Source organism: Stegostoma tigrinum, chromosome 9 (assembly GCF_030684315.1).
Source record: "Stegostoma tigrinum isolate sSteTig4 chromosome 9, sSteTig4.hap1, whole genome shotgun sequence".
NCBI lineage: Eukaryota > Metazoa > Chordata > Chondrichthyes > Orectolobiformes > Stegostomatidae > Stegostoma > Stegostoma tigrinum.
The window spans coordinates 21,543,296-21,570,559 of NC_081362.1; the positions used below are offsets into that span (position 1 = coordinate 21,543,296).

The 27,264-nt window shown below is 43.1% G+C and overlaps 1 protein-coding gene and 1 long non-coding RNA gene across 3 annotated transcripts in view; one reads left to right on the plus strand and one right to left on the minus strand.

The window, feature by feature from the left end:
* LOC125454851 (uncharacterized) overlaps positions 1-27,264 on the minus strand; it is a 98,108-nt gene that overhangs the window by 34,431 nt on the left and 36,413 nt on the right. Inside the window, exons 2-4 of one of the 2 annotated variants that reach the window (XR_009446128.1) lie at positions 11,916-12,032; positions 10,832-10,883; positions 9,531-9,674 (exon numbers count right to left, since the gene is read on the minus strand). This is a non-coding gene — a long non-coding RNA (uncharacterized LOC125454851). Of the gene's footprint in view, positions 1-8,292; positions 9,675-10,831; positions 10,884-11,915; positions 12,033-27,264 lie in introns of those variants that run through there. The other variant, XR_007248110.2, reaches the window with a different exon arrangement.
* The window catches only part of LOC125454850 (cyclin-dependent kinase-like 4), a 132,636-nt gene that overhangs the window by 5,389 nt on the left and 99,983 nt on the right, over positions 1-27,264 (plus strand). The window contains exon 2 of the mRNA XM_059648407.1: positions 2,977-3,321. Coding sequence (XP_059504390.1) covers positions 3,154-3,321 — 168 coding nt within the window. The 5' untranslated portion in view covers positions 2,977-3,153. The remainder of the gene's footprint in view (positions 1-2,976; positions 3,322-27,264) is intronic.

Below are 27,264 nucleotides of genomic sequence, written 5' to 3' on the forward strand. Positions count from 1 at the left end.
TTGCAACTCTCTTGTAATCTCTTCGGCCTTGAAACTGCTCGACCATGTCCTGAAGCAAACCAGGTACCACAGCCACAGCACCTTCCTCAGCACCTGCCTACGGAACCAGATCATCCCCAAGGGACTCCAACCTGTCTCTGCCTCCCTAACCGGTTCTTCCTCTCACCCATCCCTTCCTCCCACCCCAAGCCGCACCCCCATCTACCTACTAACCTCATCCCACCTCCTTGACCTGTCCGTCTTCCCTGGACTGACCTATCCCCTCCCTACCTCCCCACCTATACTCTCTCCACCTATCTTCTTTTCTCTCCATCTTCGGTCCGCCTCCCCCTCTCTCCCTATTTATTCCAGTTCCCTCTCCCCATCCCCCTCTCTGATGAAGGGTCTAGGCCCGAAACATCAGCTTTTGTGCTCCTGAGATGCTGCTTGGCCTGCTGTGTTCATCCAGCTTCACACTTTATTATCTTGGATTCTCCAGCATCTGCAGTTCCCATTATCTCCATCAGCCTTCTCTGCTTTAAGGAAAACAATCCCAGTCTGTCTAGTCTTTATTCATTGATAAATCGCTCCAGCTCTGGCAACGTTCTGGTGAATCTCTTTTGCACCCTGTCTTGTGCAACCACATACCTCCTATAGTGTTTCAACCAGAACTGCACACAGTATTCCAGCTGCAGCCTAACAGATGTTATATACTGCTGTATCGTGATATCCTTGCTTTTGTATTCAGTGTCTTAACTAATAAGTGCAGGTATCCCACGTGTCTTCCTAATCAACTTATCTATTTGTCCAGCTCCCTTCTTAAATTTATGAACATGCGTACCTCAAGGTCATTTTGATTCTCTGGTACTCCCAGGGTTCCACCATTCAATATGTACTCCCTTGCCTTGTTAGTTCTCCCAAAATGAATCACCTCACATTTTTCATGGTTAAATTGCAATTGCCACTGTACAGCCTATCTATATCGTTCTCCTCACTGTTTACCATTCCACCAGTTTACGTGTCATCTGTTAATTTATTAATCAATCATCCAACATTCATATCTAGATCATTAATGTACATAATAAACAGCAAGGGACACACCACTGAAGCCTACGGTATGTTACTGCACACAGGCTTTCAATTGCAAAAGCACCCTTCAACTATACCCCATGTTTCCAGCTTTGCTATGCTCTTTTGTGCCTTAATTATACTTGCACTTCCAGACTGACTTATTCTTCTTCATCGCCTACTGTACCTCTACTCCACATCCCTTACACCTGCCAAATTAGTTTAGACCCCCACAAACTCCACTAGAAAAAAAGTAAGGATGTTGCTCCAATTTCCTTTCAGGTGCAACCCTTTAGAAATGAATCTGATGATCAACAAATCTAAAGCCCATCCTCCTCCTCCAACCCTACAGCCATATATTCATGCCTTTTATCTGCCTATTCCTGTACTCCCAGTGCCACATGCTAGTGATTAATGTAGAGTTTACAATCTTTGAGGTCTTGCTTTTTAATCAACTGCCTGGATCCCTAAATTATTGTCACAGGATCTGATCCCTCTATCTACCTGTGTCATTTGTCCCAATGTGAAACACAATCTCTGACTGTTTGCCCTCCCCTTCAGAATGTCCTCTTGCTGTTCAGTGACAAAATTAACACTGACATTAGGAAGGCAGCACACCATTCTGGAGTCACATCAATGGCTTCAGAAATGCCTGTCTGACCCCTTACTATTGAATCTTCTACCGCTATTGTTCTCCGTCTCTTTATGATTGCCGTCTTCTTCTTCAGCTAGGCTCTGGCTGAACTCCTCAGAGGAAAAGTGTTTCTTGCCAATTTCCAGCCTAAAAATGAGATGCATTCAGGAACTTTCCTGACTGATGGTCAATCATTCCCTTTCTGACTGCACTTCTGTAAGCTTTGGGGTAACAACATCGAAAAATGTGCTGATTACATAACTGTCAGCCTCGTGGATCACTCAAGCTCCAAAACCCAGCATTCAAACTTAAAATATTTCAATAAAATCATTATTCTAAAATACAATGCATACAGGAAAAATCGACTCAACCTCCATAAGACAATTTTTACATCCAAGAATTAGCCTAGTAAGCCTTCTCTGAACTATTTCCAACACAAGTATATCCCACCTGTGCCAAGGACACCAAAAATGTAAACTGTACTCTTGTCTTGTGCAGTTTCAATAATACTTTTCCATTTGAATCCCCAAGCAATAACAGCCAACATTCCATTTGCCTTCATAATTACTTGCTGGGCGTACATACTAATTTCTGTGATTCATTTACAAAGACATCCCGATTGCTGTATAGCCTTACATTCTTCAGTCTTTCTCTATTTAAATAATATTCTACTTTCCTTTTTCTCCTGCCTAAGTGGACATCCTCACATTTTCCCACATTATACTCGATGTGCCAAGTTTTTGCACACTCACAACTTATTTATATCCCTTTGTGGATTCTTTGTATCTTCAATGCAGGTTATTTTCCTATCTATCCATTTGCCATAAATTCTTCGTATCAGCAATAAATGTGACTACGGTAAAATCAGTGTCTATTAATATAGGTCATAAATGGTTGAGGCCTCAGCACTGTTTCCTGTGACTCTTCATTAGTTACAACTGGCCAACCTGAAAATAACCCATTTATCCTAAATCTCCATTCTCTGTTATTTGGCATTTCCATCATTGGCAGAAAAATCAAGAACCAAAGGACACTGATTTCAGGAAAATGGTTAAAGAACCAGAAGTGACATTTCAAGCAGTGAGTGGTTAGGGTCTGGAATACATGCCTGAAAGTTGTGGGGAAATTCACTTCTAGCCTTCAAAATTGGATGGACACCTTCTGTTTTTTTTTCAGTTTGTGGGTAATTGTTGAAGCACTTTAATGTTCTATGAATATAACATGCATGGGTAATGTTCTACAGTCAATAATTGTACCTACAATGGCTTTATATGCATTTTTTTCTCCATTTTCAGGTAACCAACTCCTGTTTGATATAACGATCGTCCACCATGGTATCATACAGTATCACTGGTATCATATTTTCTTCTGTGCTCGTTTTAATTTGTAAGATATAGATTTAATCTGCACTGCTTAAACTTACAATTGCTGCCACACTCAAGACAATTATCCTAAATACATTTTGGGAACAAATGGAAAAATACGAAAAACTTGCAAAAATTGGTGAAGGCTCTTACAGTGTAGTGTTCAAGAGCAGAAACAAGGATACTGGACAAATTGTTGCCATTAAGAAGTTTGTGGAATCAGAGGACGATTCATTCATAAAGAAGATAGCTGTGAGAGAGATCCGCATATTAAAGGTATGACTTTGAAGCCTGTTTGTATTACGTAAGAACAAAAGAACTAGCAGCAGGAGTAGGCCATCCAGCCCCTTGAACCTGCCCTGCCATTCAATAAGATCATGGCTGATCTTTTTTGTGACTCAGCTCTACTTACCTGCCTGTACACCATAACCCTTAATTCCTTTACTGTTCAAAAATTTATCTAGCTTTGCCTTAAACACATTCAGCGAGGTAGCTTCAACTGCTTCATTGGGCAGGGAATTTCACAAACCTTTGGGTGAAGAAGTTCTTCCTGACCTCAGTCCTACATCTGCTTCCCTTTATTTTGAGGCTATGCCTCCTAGTCCTAGTTTCATCTGCTAATGGAAACAACTTCCCTGCCTCCACCTTATCTATTCCCTTCATAATCTTATATGTTTCTTCGATCTCCCCTCATTCTTCTGAATTCCAATGAGTATAATCCCAGCCTACTCAGTCTCTCCTCATCATCCAACCCTCTCAACTCTGGAATTAACCGAGTGAATCTCCTCCGCACACCCTCTAATGCTAGTATATCTCTTCTCAAGTATTCTTTGATATTGTCAGTGAATAGTTTTTCATTGTCGCATTCTTTTCACATTGTGTTCAATTTGCTGATGTTGCTGTCATTAGGAAAACAGCAATGGCAAAAAATATTTGTCTTCACACACACAACCAGAGCAGTTAAAAACACGTCTACACAGTTGCACTTCCTGTAATCGTGAAATATTCTTTCTTTTAAAACATGTTTTTACTCAGTAGAATTTCCCCAATGCAATTGTGTTCATTTAAATCTGACTTTATTACTATGTTGAAATGAATCCTGAAGAACACATTTTCAGCTTTATTGAACAAGTTATGTAGAACGAAATTAACTCACCAGAAAAGCATAATTGAGGCTATTTGCAATTCAGTTGTCTGTTAGTGTCATTTAACATTGACCTTGACTTGATGAGGTAGGACATGGTGCAGTTTAGATGGCGCAGTGGCTCAGTGGTTCATACTGCAGCCTCACAGTGCCAGGAATCCAGGCTCGATTCCATCCTCGGACGATTGTCTGTGGAGTTTGCACATTCTCCCCGTGTCTGCGTGGATTTGCTCCAGTTTCCTTCCACAATCCAAAAAATGTGCAGGGTAGGTGAATTGGCCATGCTAAATTGCCCACAGTGTTCATGGATTTGTAGATTAGGTGAGTTATAGGGGGATGGATCTGTGTGGGATGCTCCAAGGGTCGGTATGGACTTGTTGGGCTGAAGGGCCTGTTTTCACACTGTAGGGATGCTTTGATGAAAGGACAATCTTTTAATTAGTTCACTACGCAATTTACTAAGAAAGGTTGGCTGTCTCAGAAAAATAATGCAATGTGGAAGAATTCATTGATTTTTTTTTCATTGAGCTTCATAACAGCATATCCCAGTCACTACTCAAGTGCGTAACGTATACTTTCATATGCCTGGCTCCATCCCCTGCAACTAAAGTGTAAATATCTACAGCTGTGAGAAATATAATGTTGCATTGTGGAAATACAAAGCAATGACTGGAGATTAGGATTTATGATTGATTGTTGCTCGCACTCCATCCGTTTCATGTATTTAAATACCTAGCTAGAGCTAAAGGTTATATTTTTGGTAGTTGCAAGTTCTTTAGCATTTGGTCATAGCTTGCCTAGAGTTTCTCAATTGCAGTAGTTTTGTGTTTAAACATAGAACATAGAGCACTCTGCAGTAAGATGAAGCAGCCAGCTTGCAGTGAATGACTTTGCAAAGTTGTATTTGCCTCATAATTTCATTTTCCATTAATGTGCAAAGAAAATGAGTCAAATGCAAGCTGTCCAATGTGAAAGTGATCCCAATGACTCAGTGCAACCATGCATAGAAGCTGGAGAAGGTTCATAAAATTTTCCAAATAGAGGATGACTTTTTCATCCTTTTGAAAGTAGGTTTTATTTTGTGTTTGCTGACTAAGCATTGGTTTAGGAGTGATCTTTGCTTCCCTGGCTATCCCTATTAGATTCATTGAAATGTTCAGTTTAAAAAAAAAAAGATTTAAATTGTTAATTGAGAAGAAAAGCTGATCTATTTTAGCTATTTCAGTAATGGATCTTATCATGATTATAAAATACAGCCTATTAATTTTTGAAATCTCATTGACTAATTTGTGAGTCTTGGACTTTGGGATTAAGAAAAAGAAAAAGTTAAAAATGAACAGAGAAATTTAAAATATGGAAGTCACCTGATCTGAAGTAGCCAAACTCATTAGAATATACAAATGAATATCTGATAACTGAGATTCACTCCTGGAAAACAAGAGGTAATTACCTGGACATTGAAATTCATCATCTTGAATGTACAGGTCACAGTATGACCTTCAAATTATTTTGGGGATGACTCTTTTCAACTATTCAGTATTGCTGGAATAAATACTTAAATCTGAAATCTTTATTCAGAAAGGAGGATTGAAACCCAACTATTTATGTCAAATGATCACAGTAGATCTCTGACTATGGACCATCAAAACTGTTTGGAAAAATGTATTGTCATCATTTTGGGACAACAGCCAGTTTTGACATATTGAAATTCTCTTCCTGTGAGACACCATGATTATAAGCCTTTGGTTTTTGCTACAAGTAGAGATTTCCAGAAACTGCAGGAACATTCAGATTTGCAATGCCCTTAAGAATAATGACTCTCTCTCTCTCCCTTTGGAAGTGGTACCTTGTTCTTCAAAAACTGAAAGAAAACTGACTACAAACTTTTTAGTAACTGGAACATCCACTGTGACTAACTGCGTCTAAGAACTAAACAACAAAAGCTCCAAGTTAACACCTTACACTTCAAAGATGACTCTAAGCCACATTCTTTTATCTTCCTTTTGTTTTGGACAATATTTCCCTCTTAACTTTGTACATATATTTAATATATGTATGTGCGTGTGTGTGCGTGTATGTATGTGTCATTATGTGTCACAATCATCATCTGTGCCTAATCTCTGTCCATGAGTCAAGATTGCAAAGAATATGAGTGTGGAAGAAAGAAATCGTTTTATGCCATTTTAAATAATATTTTTACACTAAAATTATATTACTTGGAAATTAAAGCATATAAACAGATTATTTGCTCATCATATCTATGCCGGTTTGCATCCTCTATATAAGGTTCTTAGCACCATGCATCATTTCACCCTATTAGCAGATTCTATTCATATTCCATTCTTATAAATCAATCCAAAGTTTAGGCTATGACAGGCAAAAATAATTTTCTACACAAATACAGAAGTTGCTGGAGAGAAAGCAGACACAGCATTTCAGTACTAGTGACCCTTTGTCAGAACTCTAGTTGAGATTAGCCTCAAATATCAAATACTAATCAATAGCTAAATATTGTAACAAAGTGAATCACAGATTACAGATTTACTTATATTATAAAATAACTAAAAAAGAAACAAACTTAAGATTAGCTGAAATTTCATGTTCATATAAACATCTTAATTGATTAATGGACTATAATCAAGTTAAGTATTCAAAGTTCCTTTATTACTGCTGCAGCTTTAACGCCAGTACAGTTAAACAATTGTGGCGAAATATTTTATAGACTAGCTTTGTAATAATTTGTATAATTTAAATAATAATGTGATATTTTCACTAAACATATTTTCTCTAACAATTTAACTTACTTCTTCTCAAGCATTCTGTAAAACATTTAAATCAAGCAGAAACACGATAGCCCTAATCTATCTCCCACTCCAATACATTTGAAAAGTATTGATCTTTGTCAATGCCTGAATTGGCAGGACAGTTTCTGTGTCCCAGTTTCCTCACAACTTGATTCGCTTTTTCTGTGAAAATCCCTAGAATGCTGTTAGCCTCTCTGTCATAATATTCTTCTCACCATTCCTTAAGCATTTTTTGTACCCCAAGCAGTACAAAGTGATGAAGCACACGCCCTCTGTACTACATTCTAACATTAGTCTATAATTTCCTACAATAAAACAGAGACTTTGCTTCATAAGTACTTAATGGAACGTTTTAAAATTCAGTCATGGGATGTGGATCTTCCTGGCTGGGTCAGCATTTATTGCACTTCCCTAATTTTTTTTTATATTGTAAAAATATACGTTTTTTGTACAAAAACTGTCTATAAGTACAAAGTTCTGTATGGTATTTGCAGAGAAAACGTAAACGTTGGAATTTGATATTCTTTAGAGCTTCCCTGCAGTTGCAAAACAAAAGCATTTTGTACTCATGCAGAAAACTATTTTTATTAATTTTGAGGCAACAACGGGGTCTGAGAATTGATTGGACCCTCTTTATACTTTGGTAGAAAGACCTTAGATGGTCTTTCCCCATTCCGCCCTGGCAGCAGCTGCCCTGAGCCTTAGTGAGTCCCTCGGCATTAAGCCCTGGACCTTGGAAAGTGCCAGCGTGCAACACTTGGTTGAGTTGGAAGACCAACAAGTTTTGGGCAGACCAAGGACTGTATTTCACTGCATGGTCCTCCAGGCACAGTTGTCTCTGTGTCCCAGGAAACAGCCTGTAAAGCGTAGAGTTTTACATCATGGAGCTGCTTGGAAAGACACTTGACAAAAGCCACAGCATCGCTGTCCAGACTTTCTTTCCAAAGGCACATTTCAGAAGAAGATGTCAGACAGTCTCTTCCCTCCTTGCAGTTGCTTTGAGGATAGTGTGAGGTGGCAGAGTGCAGGCATACATGAAGGATCTGATGGGTAATGCCCTTCTCACCATCAGCCAAGCTATGTCTTGGTGCTTGTTGGAAAATTCTGACAATGAAGTATTCTGCCAAATGACCTTGAGAGTCTGATTAGGGAACCACCCAACAAGATCAGCCCTCTCTTTTCCCAGTAGGGTTGTCATAGAGTTGCTACAGTGTGGAAAATGGCCATTTGGCCCAATAAGTCCACACCAACCTCCCAAAGAGCATCCCACCCAGACCCATCCCCTTACCTTATTTTCCATGGCTAACACACCTAATCTACACATCCCTGGACAGTACGGGGCAATTTAGCCTGGCCAATCCACCTAACCTGCACATCTTTGGACTGTGGGAGGAAAGCAGAGCACCTGGACGAAATGCATGCAAACACAGGGAAGATGTGCAAAGTCTGCACAGACAGTCGCCTGAAGGTGGAATTGACCCGATACCTAGCACTATGAGACAATAGAGCTAACCACTGAGCCACTGTGCTGCATGTAATATCTCAAGGACATTGTGTGCTGACCACTTCCAGATGAACTTACGGTTAAAGGTTTTGTGCTCTGTAAATTTTTCCATGAGGGATATGGAATGGTCCAACTACTTGGAGTGTTTCATGGCAACGAGGCTAGATTCATGCTTTGCAACACCAGGGACAGGTAGAACCTCAGTACATGGTGACACTTGGTGTTTGCATGCTGAGAGTCTACACATAGCTTGAGGCAGCCATGCATAATGGTGGCCATCAGACTGAAGGCAGCATTGGGTATGTCTTTCCTCCCCATCACCGATCTAGAACATTATACATGGTGTTCCTGTGGACATGGACTATCTTTGTCCTCCAGATCAAGTGGGAGATAACTTGGATGACTGCATTAGTTCAGGCTCAGGGAATGGGCCAGACATGCGCCACATACACTGACATCTAGAGTACCTTTAATCTGAAGACCAGGTTTTTAATCTACAATGGAGTGGAACCAGTGCTCACGTCTTCACAGTTTCTGCTGCATCTTGTTTGCACATACCCAGGCCACTTTGAACCATATTCTCATCATCTTCAGGTAATCTGACCAGTTGGCTCAGTTCCCAAAGAATATTGTGCATCCCTAATTGCTGCTTAATCTGAATGGCTTGCTAAGGCCAATTCAGAGAGCAGTTAAGAGTCAACTACATTGCTACTGGTCTGGAGTCACATGTTGGCCAGAACAGGTAAAGCAACCAATTTCCTTTCATAAAGGACATTAGTAAATCAGGTGGGTTTTTACACAATCAGCAGTTGTCACATGGTCACCATTCGGCTAGTGTTTAAAAACTTATGGATTCTTATTGAATTCAGATTTCACCATCAGACATTTCACCATGTCTCCAGAGCAGTAGCCTGGGATTCTGGATGACTATTCCAGTGACGTTAGCACTATGCCATTGTCTTCCCCCTAATAGTATAACATGCATTTGGATGTGTGTTAGAAATAAAAGGCACTTCATAAATGCAAGTCTTACTTCTCCTGAGATGCTGCTTGGCCTGCTGTGTTCATCCAGCCTCACATTTTATTATCTTGGAATCTCCAGCATCTGCAGTTCCCATTATCTCTCTTACTTCTGCTTCAGTTTGCTACCTCTCCCAAACTGTTCCTTGATCATAACCTTTTCATAAAAACATAGAATAGTTATAGCACAAAAAGAGAACAACTGTCTGTATCTGTGTAAGCTCTTTCCCTGTTATTTATCCATAGCCCTGTAAATATTTTCACTACTTAATTATCTAATTCCTTTTGTAAGACACAATTGCATTTGCCTGTACCACACACGCAGGGAGTGTATTCCAGTTCCCTACCACTCATTACTTAAAAATGATTTTCCTCATGTTCACCACTGGTTCTTTTGCCGATCATATTCAATCAGTGTCCTCAGATTTACAGCCCTTCTGCAACTAGGAACAGTTTCTCCTTATCTACTGTGTGTGGGAAGTCAGAATCAGTTTTTCTGTCTATTCACACAATATAAGTCACTCATCTTTGAAACCAAACTCATTCATATATTTCTGCACCCTTTCAAATGCGGTATTCAGAATTGGACACAGCACTCCAGCTGTGCCAATTATGTATAAAGGATCATCATCACTTCCTTCCTTTTGCACTCTATATGATTATTTGTAAAGTTCAGGATTGTGTATGCCTCAATAATGTCTTTCCAATTTGTTGCCACTTCAGAAATATGTTTTAATTAATTCATGGGATTTAGGTGTCACTGGCTGGCCAGCATTTATTATCCATCCCCAGTTACACTTAATAAGATGATAGTGAGCTACATTCTTAAACCACTGTAATCCATGTGCCATAAATTAACCCACAATATCATTAAGGAAGGAATACTGGGGAATTTGCACAAAATACCAGGGTCTCTCTGCTCTTGCACTCCATTTAGAATTATATTCTTTATTTTGTATTGCCTGTCCTTATTTCTGGTACCAAAATGTCTGCCTATTTCACATCCATCCGTATGATCTCCTGAAGTCTATTTTTATCCTCCTCACAGTTTCCAATACCTTTGTGTCATTGGTAAATTTTTAAATTGTGTTCAGTACACTCCTTAATATACATCTGAAAAAGGTGTGGTTCTAAAACCAACCCCAGGCGACTCCAATATACACTGTCTTCCATCTGGGAAAAAATTAAATACGACTCACCACTTCTTTCGCTCTCTTTATTGCTTCCCTAACTTTACCACAACCATGGCCCACTTCACATTATTTATCAGCCTGTTAGACTGTTTTATCGCTGTTTTATCGCAGTTTTACTCACCCATTTGTCTATTTCATTTTCTTATGTTCTGCCTTTCTCTGTTTCCCTTCTCCTACAAGTGAAAAAAATCACAAGGCAATTGAGAGCACATATACGTTTTCAATGAGTTCAATTTTTGTGAAGGAATACAGATTTGCCTCCCCAATGGTCAGGTTTTTTTTTCAAACTTTATATTGCTGTGTTTACTGCTGACATGCAAGCTGATTAGTACTATCAGTCGATTTGAAGTAATAGTATTTAGATACATGAAATATGGGAAGAAGCTGACAAATCAGTCTCAAGTCTGCTCCGCTATTCAATAAGATCATGGCTGATCTGTTTGTTTTTCAAATTCTACATTCCCATCTACTTCTAATAACCTTTGATTCCCTTGCCTAATGAAAGTTTATCTACCTCTGCCTTAAAAATGTATGAGTGTGCTTCCACTGTCTTGTGAGGCAGATTTACAAAGCCACCCAACCCTCTGAAAGAAAAAAACGCTCTCTTCAACTGTACCATACCCTTAATTCTAAAGCAATGCAATCCTACATTTGGATTGTGCCACAACGGTAAACATCCTTTCCACATTTACCTTATCAAGACCATTCAGGATCTTATACATTTCAATTTAATCATCTTTACTTTTCTGGACTCCTGTGGCAACCTGCAACACCTCTATCCTCATAAGACCCAATCCTTCCAGTTATCAATCTACTAAACATCTCTGAACTTCCCCCAATATATTGACGTCCTTCCTCAAATATGGAGACCAAAACTGCACTCAGTATTGTCCTCACCGATGCCCTGTACAAGTGAAGCATAACATCCTTACTTTTATGCTCTATTCCTTTCTTAGAAAGAATAGCAGACCATTAGCTGCCTTATGTGCTGTACTTCCATATGAACTTATTGTGACTCAAAAGCTAGAATACCTAATCCCTCTGTACCTCAGAATTCCACATTCATTCTCCACTTAAGTAATGCCCTTGCATTTTTCATTCTTCTTGTCAAAGCGAATAACTTAGATATTTACTTCATGAATTTTGCCCACTCACTCAACTTTTCTATATCTGTCTGCAACCCCATGACACATTTTCCTACTTACCTTTGTGTCATCTGTGAATTCAGTTACCATGTAGTTATCCTGTCATAAGCCATTGGTGTAACTTGTAACATGTTCTGGTTCCAGCACAGACCACTGTGGGACACATCTCATCACATCCTGCCAAATAGACAAAGACTTATTTATGCATAGTCTCTATTTATTGCTAGCCAACTAATCTTCTTTCCACACTAATATGTTATCCCATACTGTTATATTGGTGCTTCCTTTGGAACCAAGAATTATATACCAGGTAGACAAATGGTAAATCTGAACTGGAACACTTTATTAATAATCCTCACACTTCCACAGCCAGTTCTAGGCTGGACCCAAAATAAGCCCCTCCAGGTCACCTGACAAGCTTTCTTAAAGAAGCCCCACCTCCAACCACCTACATAACAATTACCATGTACTTTAATTTTCCACAGTAACATTTGATGGGCACTTTATCAAAAACCTGGAAATCCAAATGCAGGATATCAATAGATTCCCTTTTATCCTCATGTTACAATTTAAGTTACTCCTTCAAAAAACTCCAATGAATTGGTTAAGCATGATTTCCCTTTGAAAAAACTATGCTGACCCTTCCAGATTACCCTGAGTTTTTTAAAGTGCATAGCTGTAATCTTTTTACTGATCTAATCTGAACACCAATGTCAAGCTATTTCAGAGGTAGTAGGAACTGCAGATGCTGGAGAATCTGATCCATTTTCTGAAGAAGGGTCAAGGCCCGAAATGTCAGCCTTCCTGCTCCTCTGATGCTGCTTGGCCTGCTGTGTTCATCCAGCTCTACACCTTGTTATCACAAATGTCAAGGTAACTGACCCATAGTTTTCTGTTTTCTGACTCCCTTCCCTCTTGAAAGAGATGTTGTATTTGCTACTTTTGAGTCGGATGAAACCTTACCCAAATTGAGGAAAACTAGTAGTAACATATCTACAAGCTTATTAGCCACCCTAACTAAGACATTTATTGAGTCATAGAGTTATACAGCACAGAAACCAACCCTTTGGTCCAAGAACAAAAACAAAGTTGCTGGAAAAGCACAGCAGGTATGGCAGCATCTGTGAAGGAGAAAACATAGTTAACGTTTCGGGTCCCTTCCTCAGAATCCTCACAACCCTTTGGTCCAACTTGCGTCCACTGACCGGAGAACGTAAATTGATCTAGTCCCATTTGCCAGCACTTGGCCCCTATCCCTCTAAACCCTCCCTATACATGTAATCCATCCAGATATCTTTTAAGTGGTTTAATTGTACCCAGCTCCACCAACTCCTCAGGCAGCTCGTTCCATACATGTGCCACCCTCTGTGTGGAAAATGTTGCCCCTTGAGAACCTTTAAATATCTCTTTTACATGTTTTCCTCTTAGCTTAAACCTATGCCCTTTAGTTTGTTTCTCCCCTACCTGGGATAAAGACCTTGGCTATTCACCCTATTCACGCTCCTCATGATTTTATAAACCTCTATAAGGTCACCCCTCAGCCTACAACACTGGGGCAAAATAGCCCCAGCCTATTCAGCCTCTCCTGTAGCTCATATCGCCCAATCCTGGCAACATCCTTGTAGATCTTTTCTGAACCCTTTCAAGTTTAACAACATCTTTCCTATAGCAGAGAGACCGGAATTGAACATGGTACTCTAAAAGCAGTCTCACCAATGTTGTGTACAACATGACACCCCAACTCTTATACTCAATGCACTGCCCAATGAAAACAAATGTGCCATATGCTTTCTTCACCAACCTACCTACCTGTGACTCTACTTTCAAGGAATTATGCACCTGTACCCCTCGGACTCTCTGTTAGGCAGTACTCCCCAGGGACCTACCATTGACTGTATAAATCCTACCCTGGTTTGCTTTAGTAATATGTATGAAGTTAATCTGGAGTAGGAGATTTGTCAATCCACAGCTCCCCAATTTGCATTTCGGCAGGGTTGTATTTTCACTAAGTTACTCTCTGTCTTTGATCTCCTGATTTACAGCTGTCACTGGTATTTTTATTCTCAGTAGTGAAGACAGAAGCAAAATATTTGTTCATGTTAACTGCCATTTCTTTAAATATACAAATACAGTCTTGCACAAGTAAGAAATGCCTTTGGTTTGTTTGCTGGATAGAGTCAAACTCCAATGTTTGTTCCTCCTTATGCTACAGAACCAGACTGCTTTAGTGATTATAAATGTCTACAAAGGAATTTTTATGAACAAAGTATATTTTTGAAATATTTTTAAAAATCACTAAGTTCCTCTCTCTCTTCCACCTCCTGATGTTAAGCTATCACTGGAATGTCTTTTTTTTATCCTCAATAGTTAAGACAGGAGCAAAGTATTTGTTCATGTAAACTGTCATTTCCTTATATATTATTACTCACTCTCTGGAAGGACCAACATTCACTTTACATACTTTATTCTTTTATAAGCATCTAAATAAACTCTTGCTAACCATTTTTATATTCCAAGCTAGCTTCCTCTCATAGTTTAATTTAATCTACCCAATTACTTCATTAGTCATTCTCTGCTGTTCTTAATATTTTGACCAATCAAGGCATCCTTATGCAGTTATATATTCAGCCAGCAATAATTGTCCTGATGAACTGCAGAACCTTGGTCCTACTATCCTACTATCTCTGAATCAATTTTAACCCCACTCTTCTAAGGATGCACATCTTGAAGAAGTTACCCTTCTCCCTCTGGAAAGACCTCAGTGGATCTCTCACCCACTGCAACCCTCTTGTTTATTTATTTCAGCATCCCCTTCCCCTCCCCCATTTCTGAAGAAGGGTCCAGACCCGAAACACCAGCTTTCCTGCTCCTCTGATGCTGCTTGACCTGCAGTGTTCATCCAGCTCTACACCTTGTTATCTGAGATTCTCCAGAATCTGCAGTTCCTACTATCTCTGAGCCTAGGTCTGATGTGTTGGTTGTGAGATTGCTTAGCTCTGTCAATCATTTGCTGCTTGTGCTGTTTGGCATGCAAGTAATCCTGGGTGGCAGGACAAATTCAACCCAGCCAGTTACGGCTCCATCAATCTACTATCAACCATCAGTACATTGATGAAAAGTGTCAGAAACCATGCCATCAAACAAAACTTGCTTAGCAATAACCTTCACACTGGCACCCAGTTTGGGTTCCGCCAGGACTACTCAATTCCTGACCCCATTGCAGCGTTGGTCCAAACATGGGCAAAAGAGCCGAATTCTAGAGGTGAGATGAGAGTAACTGGCCTTTGAAACAAAGCTCTGTTTAACTGTGATAATGGGAACTGCAGATGCTGGAGAATCCAAGGTAACGAAGTGTGAAGCTGGATGAACACAGCAGGCCAAGCAGCATCTCAGGAGCACAAAAGCTGATGTTTCGGGCCTAGACCATTCATCAGAGAGGGGGATGGGGAGAGGGTTCTGGAATAAACGGAGAGAGGGGGAGGCAGACCGAAGATGGAGAGAAAAGAAGATAGGTGGAGAGGAGAGTATAGGTGGGGAGGTAGGGAGGGGATAGGTCAGTCCAGGGAAGACGGACAGGTCAAGGAGGTGGGATGAGGTTAGTAGGTAGGAAATGGAGGTGCGGCTTGAGGTGGGAGGAAGGGATGGGTGAGAGGGAGAACAGGTTAGGGAGGCGGAGACAGGCTGGGCTGGTTTTGGGATGCAGTGGGGGGAGGGGACGAGCTGGGCTGGTTGTGTGATGCAGTGGGGGGAGGGGAAGAACTGGGCTGGTTTTGGGATGCGGTGGGGGAAGGGGAGATTTTGAAAGTTGTGAAGTCCACATTGATTCCATTGGGCTGCAGGGTTCCCAGGCGGAATATGAGTTGGTGTTCCTGCAACCTTCGGGTGGCATCATTGTGGCGCTGCAGGAGGCCCATGATGGACATATCGTCTAAAGAATGGGAGGGGGAGTTAAAATGGTTTGCGACTGGGAGGTGCAGTTGTTTATTGCGAACCGAGCGGAGGTGTTCTGCAAAGCGGTCCCCAAGCCTCCGCTTGGTTTCCCCAATGTAGAGGAAGCCACACCGGGTACAATGGATACACTATACCACATTGGCAGATGTGCAGGTGAACATCTGCTTAATATGGAAAGTCATCTTGGGGCCTGGGATGGGGGTGAGGGAGGAGGTGTGGGGGCAAGTTTAGCGCTTACTGTGGTTGCAGGGGAAGGTGCCAGGTGTGGTGGGGTTGGAGGGCAGTGTGAGCGGACAAGGGAGTCACGGAGAGAGTGGTCTCTCCGGAAGGCAGACAAGGGTGGGGATGGAAAAATGTCTTGGGTGGTGGGGTCAGATTGTAGATGGTGGAAGTGTCGGAGGATGATGCGTTGTATCTGGAGGTTAGTGGGGTGCTATGTGAGAACGAGGGGGATCCTCTTGGGGCGGTTGTGGTGAGGGCGGGCTGTGAGGGATGTGTTGTGGGAAATGCGGGAGACGCGGTCAAGGGCGTTCTCGACCGCTGCGGGAGGATAGACTGTTTAACTGTGTATGGCATCAAGGTGCCCTAGCAACATTGGAGTCAGTGGGAATCCTGGGGAAATTTTCCACAGGCTGGAGTCATACCTGGCCAAATGATTGTTGTTGAGGGTCAATCATTTCAATTGTTGGATATCTCTGCAGAAGTTCCCTAAGGTAGCGTCCTTAGCTAACCATATTCAACTGCTTCATCAATGACCTTCCCTCCATAACATGATCAAAAATCGGGGATATTTGCTGATATTTGCACCATTTATGTTTAACACCATTTGTGCCTCCTTAGACACTGAAGCAGTATACATCCAAATACAACATGATCTGACCATTATCCAGGCTTGGGCTGAAAAGTCACAAGTAACATTTGTGTCATACCTATGTCAGGCAATGACCATCTTTAACAAGAAAGCATCTAACTATTGTCCCTTGATATTTAATGGCACTACCATCACTAAATCTTCAATTATCAACATCCTGGGGTGGCGGGGGGGGGGGGGGGGGGGGGGGGGTGGTGGTGGTGGTGTTGCCATTGACCAGAAACTGATTTGGACAAGACACCTAAAAAAATGTCTACAAGAGCAGATTACAGACTAGGAGCCTGCAGTCAGTACCTCAATCCGACCCCACCACCCAAGACATTTTTCCATCCTCACCCTTGTCTGCTTTCTGGAGAGACCACTCTCTCCATGACTCCCTTGTTCGCTCCACACTGCCCTCCAACCCCACCTTACCCGGCACCTTCCCCTGCAACCGCAGGAAATGCTACACTTGCCCCCACACCTCCTCCCGCACCCCTATCCCAGGCCCCAAGATGACTTTCCATATTAAGCAGAGGTTCACCTGCACATCTGCCAATGTGGTATACTGTATCCATTGTACCCGGTGTGGCATCCTCTACATTGGGGAAACCAAGTGGAGGCTTGGTGACCGCTTTGCAGAACACCTCCGCTCGGTTCGCAATAAACAACTGCACCTCCCAGTCGCGAACCATTTCAACTCCCCCTCCCATTCTTTAGATGACATGTCCATCATGGGCCTCCTGCAGTGCCACAATGATGCCACCCGAAGGTTGCAGGAACAGCAACTCATATTCTGCTTGGGAACCCTGCGGCCTAATGGAATCAATGTGGACGTCACCGCATCCCAAAACCAGCCCAGTTCTTCCCCTCCCCCCACTGCATCACACAACCAGCCCAGCCTGTCTCTGCCTCCCTAACCTGTTCTTCCTCTCACCCATCCCTTCCTCCCACCCCAAGCCGCACCTCCATTTCCTACCTACCAACTTCATCTCACCTCCTTGACCTGTCCGTCTTCCCTGGACTGACCTATCCCCTCCCTACCTCCCCACCTATACTCTCCTCTCCACCTATCTTCTTTTCGCTCCATCTTCGGTCCGCCTCCCCCTCTCTCCCTATTTATTCCAGAACCCTCACCCCATCCCCCTCTCTGATGAAGGGTCTCGGCCTGAAACGTCAGCTTTTGTGCTCCTGAGATGCTGCTTGGCCTGCTGTGTTCATCCAGCTTCACGCTTTATTATCTTAGCCAGTACCTCACCTGATCCTCAAAACCTGTTTAGTACTTACAAAGCACAAGTCAAGAGTGTGGTTGAATACTCCTCACTTGCCTAGATAAGTGTGGTTCCAAAAACACTCAAGGGCTTGATATCAACCAAGACTAAGCAGCCTGCTTGATTGGCACCACATCTAATAACATTCACTTCTACCAGTGATTCTCCATAATAGCAATGTGTCTTATATTTTGACCAATCAAGGTGTCCTTACGCAGTCATATCTTCAGCCAGTGATAATTGCCCTGTTGGGCTGTCTTAATCCTCAAGATGCACTGCAGAAATTTACGAATGCTCATTAGACCACATCTTCCAAACTCTCGATCACTGCCATCTCGAAGGACAAGGACGGCAAATACATGCAAACACCTGCAAGTTCTTCCCCAAGCCACTCTCAATCTTTGGAAATATATTGCTGTTTTTTCACTGTCATTGGCTGGTAATCCTGGGAGTCTCTTCCTAAGAGCATTGAGAATCTGCCTACACAAAATAGTCTACAGCAGTTCAAGAAAGCAGCTCAATACCACCTTCTCAAGGAAAAGTGGGGATAGACATTAAATGCTGGTCCAGTCAGTAATGCTTCCATCCCATGAATGAGTCAAAAAAGCCTTTTTCCTTAAGTTTGATGCTTTCTCTGACTTCTTTATGGATGGTGGGTTCTCTCTTTAGAGATTTTTTTTCAGAGGTATGTACTTATTTTGAAACATTCCCTTAAATGTTGGTCACCATGTGCCAACTAATCTATCTCCTCGTCTATTATGCCAGCTCACTTCGGCTAGTTCAGCTTTAATGCCCATTCTGCCCTTATTTAGGTTTAAAATATTAGTCTTCGATCAAATAGAGTCATAAAGTCATACAGCATGGAAACAGACCCTTTAGTCCAACCAGTCTGTGCTAAACATAATCCTAAACTAAACTAGTTCCACCTGCCTGCTCCTAGCCCATATCCCTCCAAATCTTTCCTATTCATGTACCTATCCAAATGTCTTTTAAATGTTGTAATTGTACCCACATCCACTACTTCAGCAGAAAGTCCATTCCGCATGTGAACCACCCTTTGTGTAAAAAATTTGCCTGTCATGTCTTTTTTAAATCAATCTCTTCTCCCTTAAAAATGTATCCCTTAGTCTTGAAATCCCCCAAACTAGGTAAAAGACAACTACCATTAATCTCTATCAGATTGCCACTCAACCTCCTCCCTCCAGTGAAAAAAGTCCCAGCCTATCTAGCCTTTCTTTATAACTTGAACATTCCATACCCAGCAATGTCTTGGTAAATCTCTTCTGAATGGTCTCCAGTTTTATAATATTCTTTCTATAACTGGGCTATCAGGACTGGACACTGTATTTCTGAAGAGGCCTCGCTAATGTTCTCTACAACATTGACATGACTTCCCAACACCCATACTTAAAGGACTAAGCAATGAAGTTAAGCATGCCAAATGGGGTTTTTAATCACCCTGTCTTTGTGCGATGCACACTTCAAAGAATTATGTACCTGCACTCTAAGTCCCTCTGTTCTACAACACTACCCGAGGCCCTACCATTAACTGTAAAAGCCCTACCCTACCCTTGTTTGTTATACCAAAATGCAATACTTCAAATTTATCCAGATTGAACTTCATTTGCCGTTTTTCAGCACATTGACTCATTTGATCGAGACTCCTTTGTAATCTTAGAAACCTTCTTCGTGGACTACTATGCCACCAATTTTGGTGTCGTCTGCAAACTTACTAACCATGCCTTGTATATTCTCATCCAAATCATTTATATAAATGACAAACAAAAAGAGGTCCCAGATCCAATCTGTGTGGAACACCACTGGTGACAGGCCTCCAGTCCAAAACACAACGCTCCACCATCACTCTCTGTCTTTTGCCATTGAATTCAGTCATTTGATGTCACGAATTGATTCTGTACTTGGATCTGCAATTAATTCAGTCACACCATGAATCAAATATAACCTGATTCCTGGTTGATTCTAGAATGTTCTGCTCTAAGAAACTATCTCAAAGTATGCTATAAATTCGTCATTAGGCTACTACTGCTAATCTGATTTTTCCAGTTTATACGTAGATGGAGGTCATACATGGCTATTTGCCATTCCTTTTGCTACAAACACTCATTATTTCTTCTTGTAACCTATGTTCCACGTTGTTGCTACTGCTAGGGGACCTGACGACCACTCACACTGATGACTTCTTTCCCCTACTACTCTTCATCTCCATCTAAACCAAATCTACACTCTGATTTCCTGAACAAGGTCATCTCCAACCATTGAACAAATGCCATCCTTGATTAACAATGTTACTTCCCTATCTTTATATAGCTTCTTAGTCTTATTGAAAGACATTTACCCCTCAGTAGGAAATAGGGAGAGTTTTAAACTAAATACTGGGGTAAGGGATCAAATGTGGAATGATTTGGTATATAAGAGTAGAGGCAAAGTAAAAAAAAGTATGCAGTAATATGGGAAATGCGGGTCAAAGAATGGCAGCAAAAGTCAGAGTAAACAAATGGACCACAAATACTGTTGTTGCTACTTTGGTGAGAATAGTGTCCTGGAAATCAAGTTCCCTATTCAACAGGTCATCACAAGTCAATTTACTATCTAGGATGGTTAATGCATGACTTGTCATCCTGTAGCCGCCTCTCCACAAAGGCCATAAGATCAATTTATTTGTTTATTTTAATGTAAGTTACCAATTTGTTTGCTTTGCTATAAGACCAAAAGATGTAGAGCAGAAGTAGGCCATTCAGCCCATCATTTGTCCCCACTATTCAGTGAGATCATGGTTGATCTAGTAATCCTCAGATCCACATTCCTGCCTTTTCCCAATATCCCTTGATTCCCTGGCTGATTAAAAATCTGTCTGTCTCAGCCTTGAAAATACTTAACAACCCAGCCTCGACAAGCCCTCAGCAGTAAAGAATTTTACAGATTCATTACCCTTTGAAGGAAGAAGATACAGATACAGAGAATAAAATGTGAGGCTGGATGAACACAGCAGGCCAAGCAGCATCTCAGGAGCACAAAAGCTGACGTTTCGGGCCTAGACCCTTCATCAGAGAGGGGGATGGGGGGAGGGAACTGGAATAAATAGGGAGAGAGGGGGAGGCGGACCGAAGATGGAGAGTAAAGAAGATAGGTGGAGAGGGTGTAGGTGGGGAGGTAGGGAGGGGATAGGTCAGTCCAGGGAAGACGGACAGGTCAAGGAGGTGGGATGAGGTTAGTAGGTAGCTGGGGGTGCGGCTTGGGGTGGGAGGAAGGGATGGGTGAGAGGAAGAACCGGTTAGGGAGGCAGAGACAGGTTGGACTGGTTTTGGGATGCAGTGGGTGGGGGGGAAGAGCTGGGCTGGTTGTGTGGTGCAGTGGGGGGAGGGGATGCACTGGGCTGGTTTAGGGATGCAGTAGGGGAAGGGGAGATTTTGAAACTGGTGAAGTCCACATTGATACCATATGGCTGCAGGGTTCCCAGGTGGAATATGAGTTGCTGTTCCTGCAACCTTCGGGTGGCATCATTGTGGCAGTGCAGGAGGCCCATGATGGACATGTCATCAAGAGAATGGGAGGGGGAGTGGAAATGGTTTGCGACTGGGAGGTGCAGTTGTTTGTTGCGAACTGAGCGGAGGTGTTCTGCAAAGCGGTCCCCAAGCCTCCGCTTGGTTTCCCCAATGTAGAGGAAGCCGCACCGGGTACAGTGGATGCAGTATACCACATTGGCAGATGTGCAGGTGAACCTCTGCTTAATGTGGAATGTCATCTTGGGGCCTGGGATGGGGGTGAGGGAGGAGGTGTGGGGACAAGTGTAGCATTTCCTGCGGTTGCAGGGGAAGGTGCCGGGTGTGGTGGGGTTGGAGGGCAGTGTGGAGCGAACAAGGGAGTCACGGAGAGAGTGGTCTCTCCGGAAAGCAGACAGGGGAGGGGATGGAAAAATGTCTTGGGTGGTGGGGTCGGATTGTAAATGGCGGAAGTGTCGGAGGATAATGTGTTGTATCCGGAGGTTGGTAGGGTGGTGTGTGAGAACGAGGGGGATCCTCTTGGGGCGGTTGTGGCGGGGGCGGGGTGTGAGGGATGTGTCGCGGGAAATGCGGGAGACGCGGTCAAGGGCGTTCTCAATCACCGTGGGGGGAAAGTTGCGGTCCTTAAAGAACTTGGACATCTGGGATGTGCGGGAGTGGAATGTCTTATCGTGGGAGCAGATGCGGCGGAGGCGGAGGAATTGGGAATAGGACCGCATGGGATGCGGTGGGGGAAGGGGAGATTTTGAAGCTTGTGAAGTCCACATTGATACCATTGGGCTGCAGGGTTCCCAAGCGTAATATGAGTTGCTGTTCCTGCAACCTTCGGGTGGCATCATTGTGGCACTGCAGGAGGCCCATGCTGGACATGTCATCTAAAGAATGGGAGGGGGAGTTAAAATGGTTTGCGACTGGGAGGTGCAGTTGTTTATTGTGAACTGAGCGGAAGTGTTCTGCAAAGCGGTCCCCAAGCCTCCGCTTGGTTTCCCCAGTGTAGAGGAAGCCACACCGGGTACAATGGATACGCTATACCACATTGGCAGATGTGCAGGTTAATATGGAAAGTCATATTGGTGCCTGGGATGGGGGTGAGGGAGGAGGTGTGGGGGCAAGTGTAGCACTTCCTGCAGTTGCAGGGGAAAGTGCCGGGTGTGGTGGGGTTGGAGTGTGGAGCGGACAAGGGAGTCACGGAGAGAGTGGTCTCTCCGGAAGGCAGACAGGGGTGGGGATGGAAAAGTGTCTTGGGTGGTGGGGTCGGATTGTAGATAGTGGAAGTGTTGGAGGATGATGCGTTGTAGCCGGAGGTTGGTGGGATGGTGTGTGAGAACGAGGGGGATCCTCTTGTGGCGGGGGCGGGGTGTGAGGTATGTGTTGTGGGAAATGCGGGAGATGCGGTCAAGGGCGTTCTCGACCACTGCGGGGGGAATGTTGAAGTCCTTGAAGAACTTGGACATCTGGGATGTGTGGGAGTGGAATGCCTCATCCTGGGAACAGATGCGGCAGAGGCGGAGGAATTGGGAAAAGGGGATGGAATTTTTGCAGGAGGGTGGGTGGGAGGAGGTGTATTCTAGGTAGCTGTGGGAGTCAGTGGGCTTGAAATGGACATCGGTTTCTAGCTGGTTACCTGAGATGGAGACTGAGAGGTCCAGGAAGGTGAGGGATGTGTTGGAGTTGGCCCAGGTGAACTTGAGGTTGGGGTGGAAGGTGTTGGTGAAGTGGATGAACTGTTTGAGCTCCTCTGGGGAGCAAGATGTGGTGCCGATACAGTCATCAATGTAACGGAGGAAGAGGTGAGGTTTGGGGCCTGTGTAGGTGCGGAAGAGGGACTGTTCCACGTAACGTACAAAGAAGCAGGCATAGCTTGGGCCCATGCCGGCACCCATGGCCACCCCCTTTGTCTGTAGGAAGTGGGAGGAATCGAAAGAGAAGTTGTTGAGGGTGAGGACAAGTTTGGCTAGGCGGATGAGGGTGTTGGTGGAGGGGGACTGGTCGGGCCTGCAGGACAGGAAGAAGCGGAGGGCCTTGAGGCCATCTGCATGAGGAATACGGGTGGAGAGGGACTGGAAGTCCATGGTGAAAATGAGGTGTTGCGGGCCAGGGAATTGTAAGTTCTGGAGGAGGTGGAGGGCGTGTATGGTGTCACGGACATAGGTAGGGAGTTCCTGGACCAAATGGGAGAAAATGGAGTCCAGATAGGTGGAGATGAGTTCGGTGGGGTAGGAACAGGCTGAGACAGTGGGTCGACCAGAGCAGACAGGTTTGTGGATTTTGGGAAGGAGTTAGAAACGGGCCTTGCGGGGTTGGGGAAGAATAAGGTTGGAGGCTGTGGGTGGGAAGTCCCCTGAGGTGATGAGGTCATGGATGGTATTGGAGATGATGGTTTGGTGCTCGGGGGTGGGGTCATGATCAAGGGGGCGGTAGGAGGTGGTGTCGGAGAGTTGGCATTTAACCTCGACGATGTAGTGCGCCATACTATGACTGCGCCTCCCTTGCGGCTTCCACTACATTGGGGAAACCAAGTGGAGGCTGGGGGATCGCTTTTCAGAACACCTCTGCTTGGTTTGCAATAAACAACTGCACCTCCCAGTCGCGAACCATTCTAACTCCCACTCCCATTCTTTAGATGACATGTCCATCATGGGCCTCCTGCAGTGCCACAATGATGCCACCCAAAGGTTGCAGGAACAGCAACTCATATTCCGCTTGGGAACCCTGCAGCCCAATGGTATCAATGTGGACTTCACAAGCTTCAAAATCTCCCCTTCCCCCACCGCATCCCAAAACCAGCCCAGTTCGTCCCCTCCCCCCCACTGCATCACACAACCAGCCCAGCTCGTCCCCTCCCCCCACTGCATCCCAAAACCAGCCCAGCCTGTCTCCGCCTCCCTAACCTGTTCTTCCTCTCACCCATCCCTTCCTACCACCTCAAGCCGCACCTCTATTTCCTACCTGCTAACCTCAGCCCACCTCCTTGACCTGTCCGTCTTCCCTGGACTGACCTATCCCCTCCCTACCTCCCCACCTATCTTCTTTTCTCTCCATCCTCGGTCCGCCTCCCCCTCTCTCCCTGTTTATTCCAGAACCCTCTCCCCATCCCCTTCTCTGATGAAGGGTCTAGGCCAGAAACGTCAGCTTTTGTGCTCCTGAGATGCTGCTTGGCCTGCTGTGTTCATCCAGCTTCACGCTTTGTTATCATTGAGTTTTACTAAGTTGTTTATTTGTATTATTCACTTATTCATATTGTTTTTTGTATATTTTCACTTTACCATAAATTTGTGTACTATTTTAAAACATGAGCATAATAAAGATGTCACCCACTTACCAGAGACTCCCTAAACAGCTACCTCCCTTCTGTTTATTTTCAATAAAATACTTCTCTCATAAAATATATAAACACAAGCTTTACAAAGAAAATTTGATTTGAACATTTCACAACTTGCAAGAAAATTGAACTTATGTGATAATAGTCTCCATATTTAGCAAAAACATCATTTAGGGACGGAACCCAAGGGTAAAACATTTCAAATAATGCAATCAATATGAAGTTTTTTATTCACTATTTTTCTCCCTGAGATTTCTCAGTACATTTTTGATCCTCTTGATTTCAACGTTACATACTTTGAGGCACACATCTCAAGGAATATTATAATTTCCTGCCCTGACAAAAGGTCTTAAACAAAGGCTTTTCTCCATACTGCATTTGATGTAGCTGCCTCACGTTTTAGTGCATCCTTCAGCATGTAGTTCTGAATGTTTTTGGGCAGACCAAAGAGCACCTTTCACTAAGCTGGTGTTGTTTCAGCCTGCTGGGTAGCACACCGTAAATTGAGCCCTACTGTTCCGGAGTCAAACCAAACATTAAAGGTTTGTTAAGCTATGCACAGTACCCCATTTTACCTGACTTTCAGATGAAGGTTGATGGAAAACATGGACTAAGCTTCAGTACCAAATACGAATTATCATTTATTACAAGCAATTAGACCATAGCCAAATATAAACAGATATAAATCATTGGCAAATAACACTACAGATAGAACATTACAGCACAGTACAGGCCCTTCGGCCCTCGTTGTTGTGCCGAACTGTCATACCGATCTGAAGCCCATCTAACCTACACTATTCCAAGTACGTCCATATGCTAAGATGAAAGCTCTCATCCCTTATAAACTTCTCCTTATATAAATACACACAGAGACAAACAAATAGTAATTCAGAGATAGTAGGAACTGCAGACACTGGAGAATCTGAGATAACGAAGTGTAGAGCAGGCCAAGCAGCATCAGAGGAGCAGGAAGGCTGACATTTCGGGCCTCAGCCCTTCTTCAGAAAATTCTTGGCCTGAAACATCAGCCTTCCTGCTCCCCTGATGCTGCTTGGCCTGCTGTGTTCATCCAGCCGTACATCTTATTATATCAGGGAAAATAGATTACTGGTTGTGGTAGGAAAGAACTGGAAGGTTGCATCAATTGATATTGCTTCCCAGTTCCAATGTCGAGATGGTCATTTTTCAGTTTTCCAGGCCTTTGGTGTTCAGTTGTCTATCTCTAGAAGCTTTCACTGGTTTGTATGAAGCATAGAAAGACTGATTCACTTGGAAAATGTCTCTGGTTTATCAATTCAAAAGTCACAGCTCACAGAAACTGCTGCATGAAATGCGTCATGAAATGATGCAATTTTTCAGGTTTAAATTGAGTTTTTTTTACTGCAGAGAACAGGCGCTTTCTGTTGGGGAGAACAACTGCATACACTTCAGTATCTTGTGTGTGTGTGTGTGTGTTTTTGTGACAATTCGTGACATCTGTGTAACGTTGGGAACATTCCATAGGGCAAGTCCTGTGTCACAGTTGCTGAGGATGAGCCTTGACAAAAGCCACTGCATCTCTGTCCAGACATCAGGTGTATGAGAAGGATCCGATTGAAAGAGCCATTCATACCACCAGGCTACATATTAGTGCTTATTTGCAAGTCATCGTGATGAGGCATTCCACCAAATAGCTTTGACAGTCTGCTCCTGTTGGAACGATCTAACAGTATCTATTTTTTTTCATCAAAGCTTACATGCTGACTACTGTCTGATATATTTGTGGTCAAAGCGTTTTTCCGCATAAATGTCTCCAAGAGGGACAGATGTAACTAGTTGTGCATTCCAACTAATGGGAATGTTCCAGGGCAATGTGGCTAGACCCATCCTTCCTAACAGTGGGGACAGTTAAGTCCTTGGCACTTGGGAGTTTTGTACTGAATGTCTGTTCAGAGCTTCATGCAACTGTATACTTGGTTTGGTCACCCGTATGAGGACATATTTCTAATTCTACTTATCAAAAATCTTCATAACATTAAAGATTTGCCTGTTAGATCATTTTAAAAGTTATGAAAACAACCACTTACAGTTGTAGAGATAGTACAAACTGCAAATGCTGGAGAACCTGGGATAACAAGGTGTGGAGCTGGAAGAGCACACTAAGCCAAGCAACATCAAAGGAGCAGGAAGGCTGACGTTTTGGGTCTAGAAAAGAAGGGTCTAGGCCCAAAACATCAGCCTTCCTGCTCCTCTGATGCTTCTTGGCCTGCTGTGTTCATCCAGCTCTATACCTTGTAATCTCACTTACAGTTGTAGAGTGCTTTTAACCTTACAAAATTTCCAAGCCACTTCATCTGAGCATTAAAATTAAAATGGCATTAATTTCAAATTTAAAGCTAAGCTACTTTAATGAGTTTCAACAAGCTGATGCATGTATGGAATGTTGTGAATACCTTCTGCTTTAGAAATATTTAAAATATTTTTGATAGTGCTGTGCCTCCTTAGTACATTTGGC